At 38.1% G+C, this 12,730-nt stretch overlaps 1 protein-coding gene, 1 long non-coding RNA gene and 1 pseudogene across 12 annotated transcripts in view; 1 reads left to right on the top strand and 2 right to left on the bottom strand.

Annotated features, from left to right (window-relative positions):
- LOC132139489 (uncharacterized) overlaps positions 1–12,730 on the top strand; it is a 64,560-nt gene that overhangs the window by 38,659 nt on the left and 13,171 nt on the right. The window lies entirely within an intron of this gene.
- On the bottom strand, positions 1,046–4,309 carry LOC132130644 (serine/threonine-protein kinase RIO2-like; annotated as a pseudogene).
- The window catches only part of LOC132139486 (ataxin-2-like), a 40,819-nt gene continuing 33,385 nt past the window's right edge, over positions 5,297–12,730 (bottom strand). For 5 of the 11 annotated variants that reach the window (XM_059547857.1, XM_059547859.1, XM_059547860.1 and 2 more), the window contains 7 exons: positions 11,710–11,782; positions 11,253–11,446; positions 9,670–9,796; positions 8,516–8,892; positions 8,249–8,423; positions 7,858–7,927; positions 5,297–6,037 (listed from right to left, as the gene is read on the bottom strand). In XM_059547857.1, coding sequence (XP_059403840.1) covers positions 7,863–7,927; positions 8,249–8,423; positions 8,516–8,892; positions 9,670–9,796; positions 11,253–11,446; positions 11,710–11,782 — 1,011 coding nt within the window. In that variant the 3' untranslated portion in view covers positions 5,297–6,037; positions 7,858–7,862. The remainder of the gene's footprint in view (positions 6,038–7,857; positions 7,928–8,248; positions 8,424–8,515; positions 8,893–9,669; positions 9,797–11,252; positions 11,447–11,709; positions 11,783–12,730) is intronic. The other 6 variants (XM_059547858.1, XM_059547861.1, XM_059547868.1 and 3 more) reach the window with 3 other exon arrangements.

Here is a 12,730-nt window from a genome sequence, read left to right as displayed (position 1 = left end):
GCGTGTATATATTTGATCAGATTTATTCTTTTGGACTAAGCATATATAATGCAGGACTATAGGTGAAGGAGGAATTAAAGCAGTGATCCTCAAATCTGGCTCGCTAGAGCAGAGTTTAGCTCTAACCCTAATCACACACCTGAGTTTGCTAATCAGTGTCTTTAGGATCATTAGAAAATCACAGGTAGGTTTATTTGATTAGCATTGGAGCTAAAGTCTGCAGGAAAGTGGATCTTGAGCCAGATTTGAGGATCATTAAAGAAATGACAGGAGATATTATCTAGTGATGGTCTATTACAGCAGGGGTGTCCAAACTCGGTCCTGGAGGGCCTCTGTCCCGCATTTGCTTCTAGTATGCCCTTGATTAGTTGAGAAGTGTGTTTGATTCGGGTTGGAGCTAAACTCTGAAGGACAATGACCCTGCAGGATCTGGATCTGGATTGGACCCCCCTGGACTATAGTACATGGAGGCAGCAGAGAGTTAAGTCATGACATGCACATCTTCAGGTGAGAAGTAAAAAAAAAACAAGTCCTGTATATACTGTAGTGCATGAGGTAGGTTTCTTCAATCATCTTGGAGACGTTGCCTCAGTTGATCTGGATGTAGTCCGTTTCAGTTTTTTCTTTCTGGTCATGCCAGACAGACTGGATGATGGTGAGGTCCCATCTCTGTGTGGATCTCATTGGCTGTTTTTAGACTACACTTACAAAACTGGATTATTATACTTAAATGTCAAAAGCAACATATAGACATGTAAAATTATATTTCCTACTGACACACTAATGCTAAAAGATAGAAATAACTGGCTTTAAACTATTTTGTCGTTATTGAAAATACCAATGGCCTAAGACTTTTGCCCATTACTGCACATGTAATGCAGAACATGTAATTGACCACAATTCTCCATTATCTGAAATATAAAACCAGGTCAAACCTTTGTGTAGCATAACCATAAATAAGGCTAAAGACAATTTATCTGGCAGGATTAAGGATTTTTATATTAATTTCATAGATACAGAAGTAATTGAAAAATGTTCTGAAAAAGTTCTTTAGTCATGTCATCAAAAGATTGCAGGGCTCCCTCAGCCCCAGAAGTAAGCCGTCTCCAAACTGCTCTTGATGTTGTTCTGATTTTCTCTCCTCTCCTTGGTCACCAGACTGGCTTCACCCTTTTGAAGATGTCTTCTATGAGCAGCCTTCTGCTGTTTGGTGAGCTGTTTCTTCACTTTCTCCCTGATGACCTCCTACATTGGGGGACATCAACTCATTATTTTAATATAACATAAATCTTAAATCTTGCATCACCCAAGTAACTTTTTTTTGTATCTATATATTCAAACTAAAAAAAAAAAAAATTCATCATGGTTTTGTGACTGCAGGGGTAAACTTTTAGACCTAGAATGAATATATTAAAGGGCTGTACATCACTGGTGGTATGGTAGAACTTCCAACACTTCGGAAGCTCATCCCACTGGTGGTTCTCCTCCTGTGCTCATTCTCAAGCCTCACTTGATCTCTGGGGATCACATGCATCAAATCATTATATGTAAGATTAAGGGTTTTATATAAAGGAATACTTCACACAATAATGAAAATGCATCATTAAGATCTTAGCAAACACAGGCTTGTCAAGCATCAAAGAGCAAAAAAATAACTTGGTCATATTTAATGGACAATCTTTTTTTTTTCACTGCAGTCCTGAAACTAATTATGCCATAACATAAATGACTTAAAGAATGCTTCAATTAGGCAACTTTATTACAGGTAGCAGATATGTCAGTAGATATGTTTTTAAAAGGGATAGTTCACCCAAAAATGAAAATTCTGTAATCACCGTATTCCAAACCCTTTATATTACATTTAAAGATTTTTATTTTATTTTTATATTCTCTCAGTCTCATATATTTTGTCCATCCACTGAATGTCCACACAACCTAAATTTTCAAGCTTCAAAAAGTGCATAATGACAGTGTAAGTGTAATCCATACGTGTCAAGCAGTTTAGTCATTTCAAGAATACAGTCACTTTATATAATGAACATCTTTAATTTAGGCTTATTCACATTTAAACATTGAAACAATGATCACAGCACATCAAATACGGTAAATAGAAGCTCAACCATACAAGCATACGTGCTAGAACAAACCTCATTGAGGTGAAGAAATTATGACAATTTCCCAATATCCCTTTTAGGATACAAGACAAAATATGAACTGTAGCTTATAGCAGTATGAAATGGTTACATATGCTCAAGCAAGTTATGGTATTAAAAATGAGTCACATCATATCAAATAAAATAAAAAAGATAGCTTACCTAAGGCCTGAACTCTTTGCTGGATGCAGACAGGTCAACCAAATCAGGACACTCAACTTCTACCTCATTCTCCTCTTCCCTCTCCAAGTCTTTGGAGATGTCAGAAACTGTTTCTGTCTGAATGTCTTCTGAGGTGATGTCCTCTTCACATTGAGCTCCATCATGTTCCTGTGTCTGCTTCTACTGGAGTCTCCTTGCTCATTTTTAGCCCTTCCAGCTCAAGCATGGCATGTTTATACTCCTCCATGCTGAAAATGTCCTCTGAGGCGACCTGATGTGTATCGTCAGCAAACTCTGGGATGTCATCATCATTATCTTCATCTCCACGGAGTCCTTCATCCTCTGGACCTTCAGGGTGGAGCAAACGGTCATCCTGCTGCAGCTCCTTGGTGTAGCCACTAGCAGAGATCTCCACATCGAGCGAGCAGGCTCTTATGTAAAGAGGAATATGTAACGTAGTAATGTTTCTAAAGTCAAAAAAGCAGGGCTATTCAAATCTTGCCCTGGAGGGCCAGTGCACTGCAGAGTTTAGCTCCAACCCTGATCAAACACAGGATAGTCTCGATTCTGCATTTATGTGTGAGGTGGAGACCATCTGAGGGAAGTCTATCATTGTGCTGTGGTCATCGTCATCAAGCATTAGGTTAAATTCATTGAAGTCTCCATGGATCAGGCCATGATTAGCAAGTCTGACTATTAGCTCCATGATTTAACTGTACAATGCAGCTGGGTCCTGAATTTCTCTAACCTGACTCCTATATGAAAAATACAGTAACATTCAATGGACACCTATGTTAAGTCATGTTTTAAAAAAAAAACTAAAAACAAATGGTATTTCTATGTCCTTTCAAGACAGATTAATACAGCAAACAACTGCACAGTTTGGCAGATGTCGACGACCTTTCTACCACAAGTAAATATTTAATGCAAGAAAATAAAGCAGTGTGTGAAGTTCTGTTCATCTGAAGCAAAGTGCAGGTAAACTCACAGTGGGTAACCATTAATGAGCTCTATAACCACGGCATGTCTGTTGAAGTCCACTGGCTTCGGGACAGGAAACCCTCGATCATATAACGCTTGTTAGAAAAGCAAGGACTCTTAAATAAAATAAATCCAAGAAACAAGAAACTGCTGTTTTCTTGTCTTTATTACATTTTACTTTAGATACTTTATAATATTTCATGACTATACAGTGATCCATGTTGAAATGATTTCAGAAGACAAGATCTGTATCTACCACAATATTGTAGATTGGTCGCGAAGGTCAACAGACAATTATACAGTTGTTTGGGCATGAAACACAAATCAAATACCTCAGAATGCTTAGAATCAAGATTTTTTGGTTATTAGTTATGGGATACAATGGGGAACTTCAAATAGTAGTTATTTATTTTTACTGCCATGTCAGCATCTAAGGCTATCTTCATGGAAAACTGAGTTGTGGAACTTTAAATGACCAGGGGCCACTAGTGTTTTAAGAGTAGAGGAATGGCTTGAACAATAAATTAGATTTTAATACTTGAAACCGATCAACTCAAAATACGCACTTTGAGACTGGCTTGTCCCAAAAATGACAGCAGATTGAAGTGTGTCTCTATATCCTCTTGAAATGTATGGATATTACTTTCATGTATGCAAACTCTTTCATGGCAGAGAGCCGGGACAGGCACAGTCATGACATCTTGTTTCTGTGCTTGTGGTAATCTCTCTTGTTCTACAAGTTCCTGAAGGATGTCCGTCCCAGTCTGTGAAGTTTCAGCGCAAACTGCTCCCCCTCAGCATTTGCAACAATATAAATATAATAAGAAAAAGCACACTGAATCTTTATTTTGATTCAGACAAATACGCCTGTAGCTCGTCATATGGTTGTGAAAAATAAAGCTGGATGTAAACAGATATACCTTCTTTAAAATGGTAACGTCACATACCGCTGTGAGGACTCTAAAATCATCCCTGGACCGATACCTCAAGATAACGACGTTTAACTTGCCCATAGTGGCAAAACCTTTCCTTCCAAATTTTCAGAAGAGTTCTTAACTTGTTTGCAAATGTCTTTGTAATGCAGGATCATATACAGTAAAAGAAATGGACACAGCGACCCCATTGGATTTAACGGAGACAAGTGAAGTCAATTAGAAGCACGTTCTTCCTGGGGGTCGAGCGTACTGTGCAGACTCAAACTGAGCTTGATGACGTAGATGTCACATGAGCAGCCTGTCTGACAATTGTAAGTCTTCTAATTGCTGTGCCAAGAGAAATCTAAATCACCCACCGAATCTTGCAGAGAAGGCGAGCGTAAACAGGAGCAAATTTTGGTAAGTATTCTGATTAATTATCTCCCTTGACTTCATGCCTCCACGTCCCCCCCCCCCCCCCGATAGCCTCATAGACAGTAAAAGATTGCTTGCGAGCTTCTCCTGTCCATACGGTAATTTCTCTACTGTGCGACAGAGAGTCGCAGGTTATGACGCAATCGTTAGCCTATTTTTTTTTTTTTTTTTTTACAAAAACAGCTTCTACGGGGCCACAACGTAAGATACAAGGTAATGGAGCCTTTTATACATTTTCGTGTTTCTTTAGAAATAATTAAATGGACAAATGGTGTCTTTAAACGCCTCAGATGTAAAGTTATTCGCTGTCAAAGTGACGCCAAAATGAATGGGAGTCAATGAAATGCTAACAGCAGGTGGGGGTCCGCTAGCCAATGGCGGCACCCAGGGGTGCTTCAAAAAAATATGAAACCCTGCCCCCCTGTGCAGGATTTGTTCAAGCAGCCATTCCACATGTTCAGACCGGAAGCGCGCAGTATTGTGACGTAGACTGGTTCAGCGCTTCTCCTGGCGGCCTGGAGCGGAAGTGCGTGCGACGCTCCTCTTATGTTTTTACATCATGACCACAAACATGAGCATAACAACATTAGTATCTTGAGTCTTGTCAAGTAAAGTAACAAAATGACACAGAAAAAGAAGAGTCAAGACGTGTAAAGTTTTTAAAACTTTTTTTAATGTTTTTAATTTTTTTTAATTCCTTTATATTATCTACAAAGTAAAAGTTGTTTTAACTTAACAGTTTTATAACGGTCAAGTCTAATGGGGTTTTTCCATCAGATTAAATTAATAAATAATTTATCTGCTTTTTTTTTGCTGCCAAACGTCTTCATTGATGGAAGTTTCTCGTGTTTAGTTTGGTTAGAACCGTTTCATTTTGTTGGTGTTGATTTACCCCAAGGTCTTGAGCACAGCTATAGCAGCAGCATTCAACAGTAATGTTAATACTGTCAATGTACGGAAGAATTATCTTTAACTTAGAAGGTGCAGACAAAATGTTCCAGTTACTTATGCACAGTTTTCTCACTCATCCGAGCATTTTTGTTATTGTTAGGACCCATTTCAAGAGTTCTAGTGTCACTGAAATATGCAAAAAAATGATTCCTTGTTAAAACTTGTATTTCTTAAAAAAAAAAAAAAGAAAAAAGAAAAAAGCCAGAGTTCACCACATCTTTGCCTGTATGCATTTCTTAAATCACTGGTGGTGGGTTGCAGAAGAGCAGCATGACTGAGGTTCTCGTGGCCATTTGGGGGTTTTAGAGACAGGTAAAGTTTAGTTGGCCAATAAAAGTGGTGGATGGGGCCAGATGACTCTGCAAAGATCAGGAGCCACTCAAAAAGACTGCTGTTCGCTGAAATTCATCCTCTACAGCTGCTGCTGATGGTGACCTTGCACTGAATGAAAACAGAGGAAGATTTATATTATACACTCCACAGCAAAGTGAAGAGAGAAACTTCACAAACATACATTAAATACAAATGGGAGCAGAGGAATGTGTGAAATACAGGCAACTACTACAAACCAAAGTTCCTGGAAAGAATTTGAATGGAAGAATTTAGTAAAAGAAAAAGAAATAAAATAAAATTCCTAAATTAACGGCGCTATGATTGTCTACCATAACAGCACATATATTGTGTATTATGGTGTTCTATTTAAACTTTCTATTTAATTATATTCCATCAGCAATTTACCTCACTGTGCAATAAAACCCATTGGTAACACTTTCTATGAAGCCAGTTTATATTACATTATAAGAGTATTCTTAAGGCATTATAATGAATGCATATGTATTATAAAAAACCTTATAATATGTTATCATCTCATGAGTAATCATAACAGCAGTTTTAATGCATTATAATATTTAGTTATTTGTGATTATAGCTTTTAAGATCATGATGATTTATAATACACTATGAACAGAATGCATCCACTTAATTTACAATGGATTATATTTCCCATAGCTATAATGTATTATAAGACTCATATCTTGGCATTAACTTATTACTTTACTTAAAGTGGACATCAACAAGAATAATAAAAATATTTTTTTCTTATACAGCCATAAGTTTATATATCTGATCAGATACTGTACAGATCTTAAATAAATAATGTCAAGTTAAGACACTTTTAATCCACTACAAATTAAGTGGATTTAACATGGTGTTTATTTCGTGTTATAAATAGTCATACTCATAAAAGTTATAACCACAAATAAGTAAGTTTTATAATGCATTGTGCATTCATTCTAATGCCTTAAGAATAGCCTTATATTGTGTTATAAAAATGGGCTTCATAGAAACTGTTACCAAACATTTGTTCAATCTATTCTTATTCATTCCCTGTTAATCCCCTGTTGTATCTGTATACAGTACACATACAAATACATCTATATGCATATATATCTGCATACTATATTTACACAAATATGTATCTATATGTATACTAGGGCTGCCCTCTACTAGATTTTTCTGGTCAACTAGTCGTCTTTGATTTTAAGTGATTAGTCGACTAAATTGCACGTTTATATTAATAAACCATATATTATAAATAATATATATAATATAGCCTATAGCCTATCAGTGTTCCAGCACACGCCTAAAGCTTGCCACAGCGCACCGCCAGAAATAATGATTATGAGTGCGTAAGGGAAAAACAGCAAGAATGAAGAAGCCTTAACATAATAATAATTAATTGATAAACTAGTGTTTTCTGAATTTTTGGCTGCAGTGATGATGTTAATGACACTGATTCGTCATTTCCACAGTGGACATGCACATTTCATGTGGATAACATAATCTGAAAACATTTGTTTTCCGCTTTCTATAGGTATATTTTTCATGTCTGAGGCAAACAGAGTTGCGGTGGGAAAATTTGATTTATTTACTTTTTTTGACGTGCTCACAGTTCACATAGAACTAGACGGCAGAAAGAACACCTTGTTTGCTTTCATTATTTTACAAAAGCACATTTTGTTGTTACTGTGAGCGCACACAAAAAGGTAGACCTTTTATGAAAGATGTATTATTTATCTGTATGAGCAAAAATGACAGTTTATTATGTTAATGCAAATGATCGCACCGGTGCCTCCAAGTTAACTGTCATGCAGTGAGCACGCTACTATTCAGCTTGCACACTCCGAACAAACACTTGAATAGCGCACATTTTTCTAGGTTAACGTTAAAGCGTGCGGCCGTGTAATGTTGCTGCTACTTACATGTTTCAGATGATAAACCACATTTGAGGTCGATGATCGAAACGAGCGTTTGGATCTCTTGACTGATGTACTGTAATTACCACATAGACCAGCTGTTAATGATCTGTCCATCACAGACTACATGACTGCCCCACTTCCTGTGGAAGGATTTTTTTTTTCCCCTGTGACTAAACGACTAATAAAATTTAGATTGACTAAGCCTTTGCTCGTCGACTAACGGTTAGTCAGCTATTAATGGGCAGCCCTAATGTATACTTATCTTTATTTTTTACATTTTGTCTGTGTATTGCTGTTGTCTCTGTGCACTGGAAGCTTTTCTGTCACAGATACACATTCCTGGTGTGTGTAAACAAACTGATATGTGCCTAGTTGCGATGAGATAGGTCCTTACCAGGGGTGAGAGTGTAGGAGTAGTGTGTGGCTGAGGACACAGGGATGGGGTTGAGAGTGCCCTGGGTCAGCGTAGACTGGGGGCCAGCAGGAGCCTGTGTGGCCATCAACATCATAGTGGGGGGGTGAGAAGGAGTGCCATGATGTGGAGGCACCATCCCTGACTGCATGTGGGCCTTTAGAGACAGAGTGAATTCATAGTAGTATTTAGCAGCAATATTTTTAAGTATTTCAATAATCCTGGTGTCTATGTCTTGTTAACACTAACCTGCTGCATGTGAGCCATATGATTAGGGTTATACCCATGCTGCACCTGCTGGGGGTGGATGTAGACGGCCTGCTGAGCGGAGGGGAAGTTGGCTTGAGGAGACTGAGGGTTGGGGCCGGGGGTCATGGAGGGCGGGGTGGGTGCCAAGGCTGAGTACATCTGTTGCTGTTGTGGGTTGCCCAGATGGATGGCCTGAGCTGCAGCTGCTGCCTGGTGCTGAGGATGCTGAACAGGGCTGGGGGCCGGGTGGCTGCCTCCATGCTGGGTACCCTGCTGCGGCTGGCCTGTCGGGGTGGCAGAGGGCTGAGGGTGCTGCGAATGAGGGTGAAGGGTGGAGCTTGGGTGGGGATACTGCTGAGGAATGGGGGCATGTGACACTGAAACAAAGAAACAAATAGAAGCAGTTTGTCAAAACATTATATGGTATCACTGCATTTACTCCTAATAAATTCAATGATTATCAATGTTAACAAATAAATATAAACACAAAAGGCATACTCTGAAGTGTCTACTTTTTAGAATGAGTTTTGCAACTGACATTCAAACTAACATTTACATATAAACATATATATATATATATATATATAAAAAAATTACAATTAATAATATAACAAGAAAACTTCACAGAAACATCAAAAAATTGGGAGCAATTGGGAGCTTAATGGTTAGAGAGTCAGACTTGTAACCCGAAGGTTGCAGGATCGAGTCTCAGGTGGGGAGAGGGAATAACCAGCGCTCTCTTCCACCCTCAATATACCACGACTGAGGCGAGACCCTTGAGCAAGGCACCAAACCCCCAACTGCGCCCTGGACGCCACAGCAATATGGCTGCCCACTGCTCCTGGTGTGTGTTCATGGTGTCTGTGTGTGTGTTCACTACTGTGTGTTTGCACCTGGATGGGTTAAATGCAGAGCACACATTCCAAGTATGGGTCACCATAATTGGCCACATGTCACTTCACTCACTTTTTTTCCCTCACTTTATTTTTAGTCATTAATATGTGACTCATTACAAAGACCAACATTAACTGCTGTAGCATCAAGCTATTTAGAGGCAATTAAAAGTGAATTAATTTATCACATATGCACAGTATGAGAGTAAATAGGTTAAATGGGCTGGCAAGACAAGTCTTTGTACTGGCAGGAGTTCTTACCATACATAGTATGCATCTGCTCACCATACTGAGTGGTGGAGGAAGAGACCAGGCTGGGCTGAGCATGGGCAGGAGGGGTGATCATCCTCGCACCGCCCTGAATCATTGGACTGAACACATGCTGGGCCTGAAATAAATAAACCCAAGATTATCTTGAATGGTAGGATACCTTTTATTGCTATATGATTAAAAAATTGGAGGGACTTGAGTTCATTTTCTATTTATACGATCCTCCACAGGGATTATTAAATTAAAGAATTAATTTATAAATATAGTCTGTCTAAAAGACATTTTCTTTAAGGACCTAGATACATTTTTTTTTTAATTTGTAGAAAATGGACTAAATACATTAACCTCATATGACCAAATCTTTATTGAATGGTAAATGGTGAATGGCAGTTCCTTTAAAGGGATACACCACCCCAAAATGAAAATTTTGCCATTAATCTATGGGCAGTCTATGGGACAGTATAAAGCCTCCCGGTTTTCATCCAAAATATCTTAAACTGTGTTCCGAAGACGAACGAAGCTTTTACTGGTTTGGAATGACATGGGGGTGGAGTAATCCTTTAAGAGTTCAAAGTAAATGGCTCCCCAGATTATATTGTACATAGCTGCTATTAAACAAAAAAAAAAGATAATAAAAAAAGGGAAAAAAAAAAGTTGTTTCCAGAAATAATGGGATACATATTTCAAAATTTTGTCAGTTGTTCTGCCGTGGTACAAGTCCTTGTGGAGACTTTCCCGCCATCGTTTCTAATCTGCATAATACTGGAGGTGCACTTCACGTATGTCACAATTACATGTGCACTTTGGTCAGTGTGGCAATACTCCAATTAAGGTGTTTACATGCCTGTGTATTTCAATTAAAATCGGTGTACGCCATATGTTAATATGATTATGCCTGCTTGCCATTATGATTTTAATCACATTATTTAAATCTAAGTATTGCATTTACATGAGGTAAAGTTTAAATCACAATATTGGCAAAATCTCATTATAATCGCATTAAGAGGGTGAATGTAAATGCATATTATAAGCAAAAGAATCAAAGATTCCTAATGAAGCTAATAAAAAGTTCCCTGTTTGCTGATGTTGGTATCTTTTCACCATTTCAACACTGTTCAAAGAAAGGTAATACAATGTTCACAAATTACTATATATTTTGTTTCAGCTGAAGATGGTCAGACACCACATTCATAAATGCTCAAGTTTTGTCCAAAAACGTTTACTGTCCGAGTAGGTACTACTTCACTACAAACTTCATGACTACAAAAAGTACATTGTATGTAGTATGAATGCGTGAAGTACTACATCTGCCAAGTTGGCTTGGTTATGTGATTTATGGCATCCTCTCCCGTGGACTCCTTTTCCTCATCTGGACCTACTCGCCTACTTTTTTATACAATGAAACTGGACATACTCATTTTGCATTCTGATTTTTGCCCTCTTTCAAGTAGGGAGGTAAGCATATTTGGATGCTGAAAATTTTTATTTTTATATAATTTGTTAATTGTGGTTACCTTTTATTTCTGTGCTTTAGTAATTCTTTATTAGAAATGAGACCTCTAAAGTCACTGTACCTGTGACTGGTAGTGGGTCATCTGTTGTACAAGAGGTTGGCTAGCAAACTGCTGGGGGCTACAAGTGAAGTATTGGGTGGAGTAGGCTGGGCTCGGTGCCACAATGGGTGGCCCAGCAGCTGTAGCTGGATGCATCATTGTAGATGTGCCAGGTGGATGATGCTGGTCTGGTCTTTGCTGTGGCATGTTTGGTACTGCAATCAGATACCGCAAAAGAAAGTAGAATGAAATGGGCATGATGTAGTTGGAGAGAACGGCATGAAAAGAACTTTTAATTTTGAACAGATCTTATTTCCTAACTGCAGAGCCCTGCAAATATCATTAAAAAAAATCAACACACAGAATATATAGCATATCTTTCACACTTAAAAAGCTCATGACTAGAGCAAAGACAAAATAGTCTTAAGCAGCAGTAAAACAAATTAAAAAATGCACTCTGAGAGGGAATCATTCTCACCTTTACCTGGTCTGTAGGGCTTGGTCTGGCTCATGGTCATATGAGGAACCTGAACATGGTACATGGCTGGAGGCTAAAAAATGAGGAGCAGAACTTGAGATGCAGAACTAAATCTATGTTCTGAGTTTTTCACAGTCTTGAAGAACACTTACAAAATCTTAATACAAAATCTAGATCTTAAAAGTATCATGTATAACATTCTGAGGATTACCACTGTAATTGACTTGTAGCACTTTTTCGTTTTAGCCCACAGTGCTCACAGGAAAATGCTATTTGTAAACATTTTCATTGTTTGTGGATCCATATGTTCAACCCAATATTCTGTTTCTCAAAGACGGTGCCAAGAGTGTAACTCAGCAAAATTCTGTCTTCTACTGCGAGGATACACACATCAATGCTTCTGACTGACAAAGCCACACAACTTTCTGGCTTTTCCTTTTCTGGTCAAGTGATCATGCAAACAAAGCTTCAATGCTCTTAACAGAACAAAAAAAAAAAGGAAAATGTTTAAAACAAAAATGTATTACTAATTCTAAAGAAGAAAAACAATCAACAACAACTTTCATTCAGAGTATGGATAAAGGTAATATATAAGGTAAGCGTATAAAAAAAAGTAGTCTATTGACAACAGTATGAAAATATAATAATAATAAATATAGCTGCAAGCAGCAATTAGGACAGAATGAGGAGCTAAGAATGGCATGTTATCAAATCGGTGTGGTGTATTCTGTGGAGGTTGGAACCTTTGGAACAATGGTACACAAAAAGTTTGGTGTCAATATTTCAAAGCTTTGCAGAGATACAGCCTCAGACATAATCTGCCATTATGTGTCCACTTTGTAGCGGGGCTATACAAAAATAGTTTTGATCGGATTCAAATATGGTGAAAATCGGACCAACAGGAGGAGTTCGAAAAAGTAGGTTTTCAACAAATCAAATTGGCGGACAGGAAATTTGGCCCATAATGACATAATTGGTATCCATGTTGTTGGCATGACCCTAGGAATATTTTGAGACCAGT

The sequence above is a fragment of the Carassius carassius genome, chromosome 4 (genome assembly GCF_963082965.1).
Source record: "Carassius carassius chromosome 4, fCarCar2.1, whole genome shotgun sequence".
NCBI lineage: Eukaryota > Metazoa > Chordata > Actinopteri > Cypriniformes > Cyprinidae > Carassius > Carassius carassius.
The sequence above is the reverse complement of the archived record's forward strand: the minus strand, read 5'-3'. Positions and strand labels throughout refer to the sequence as shown.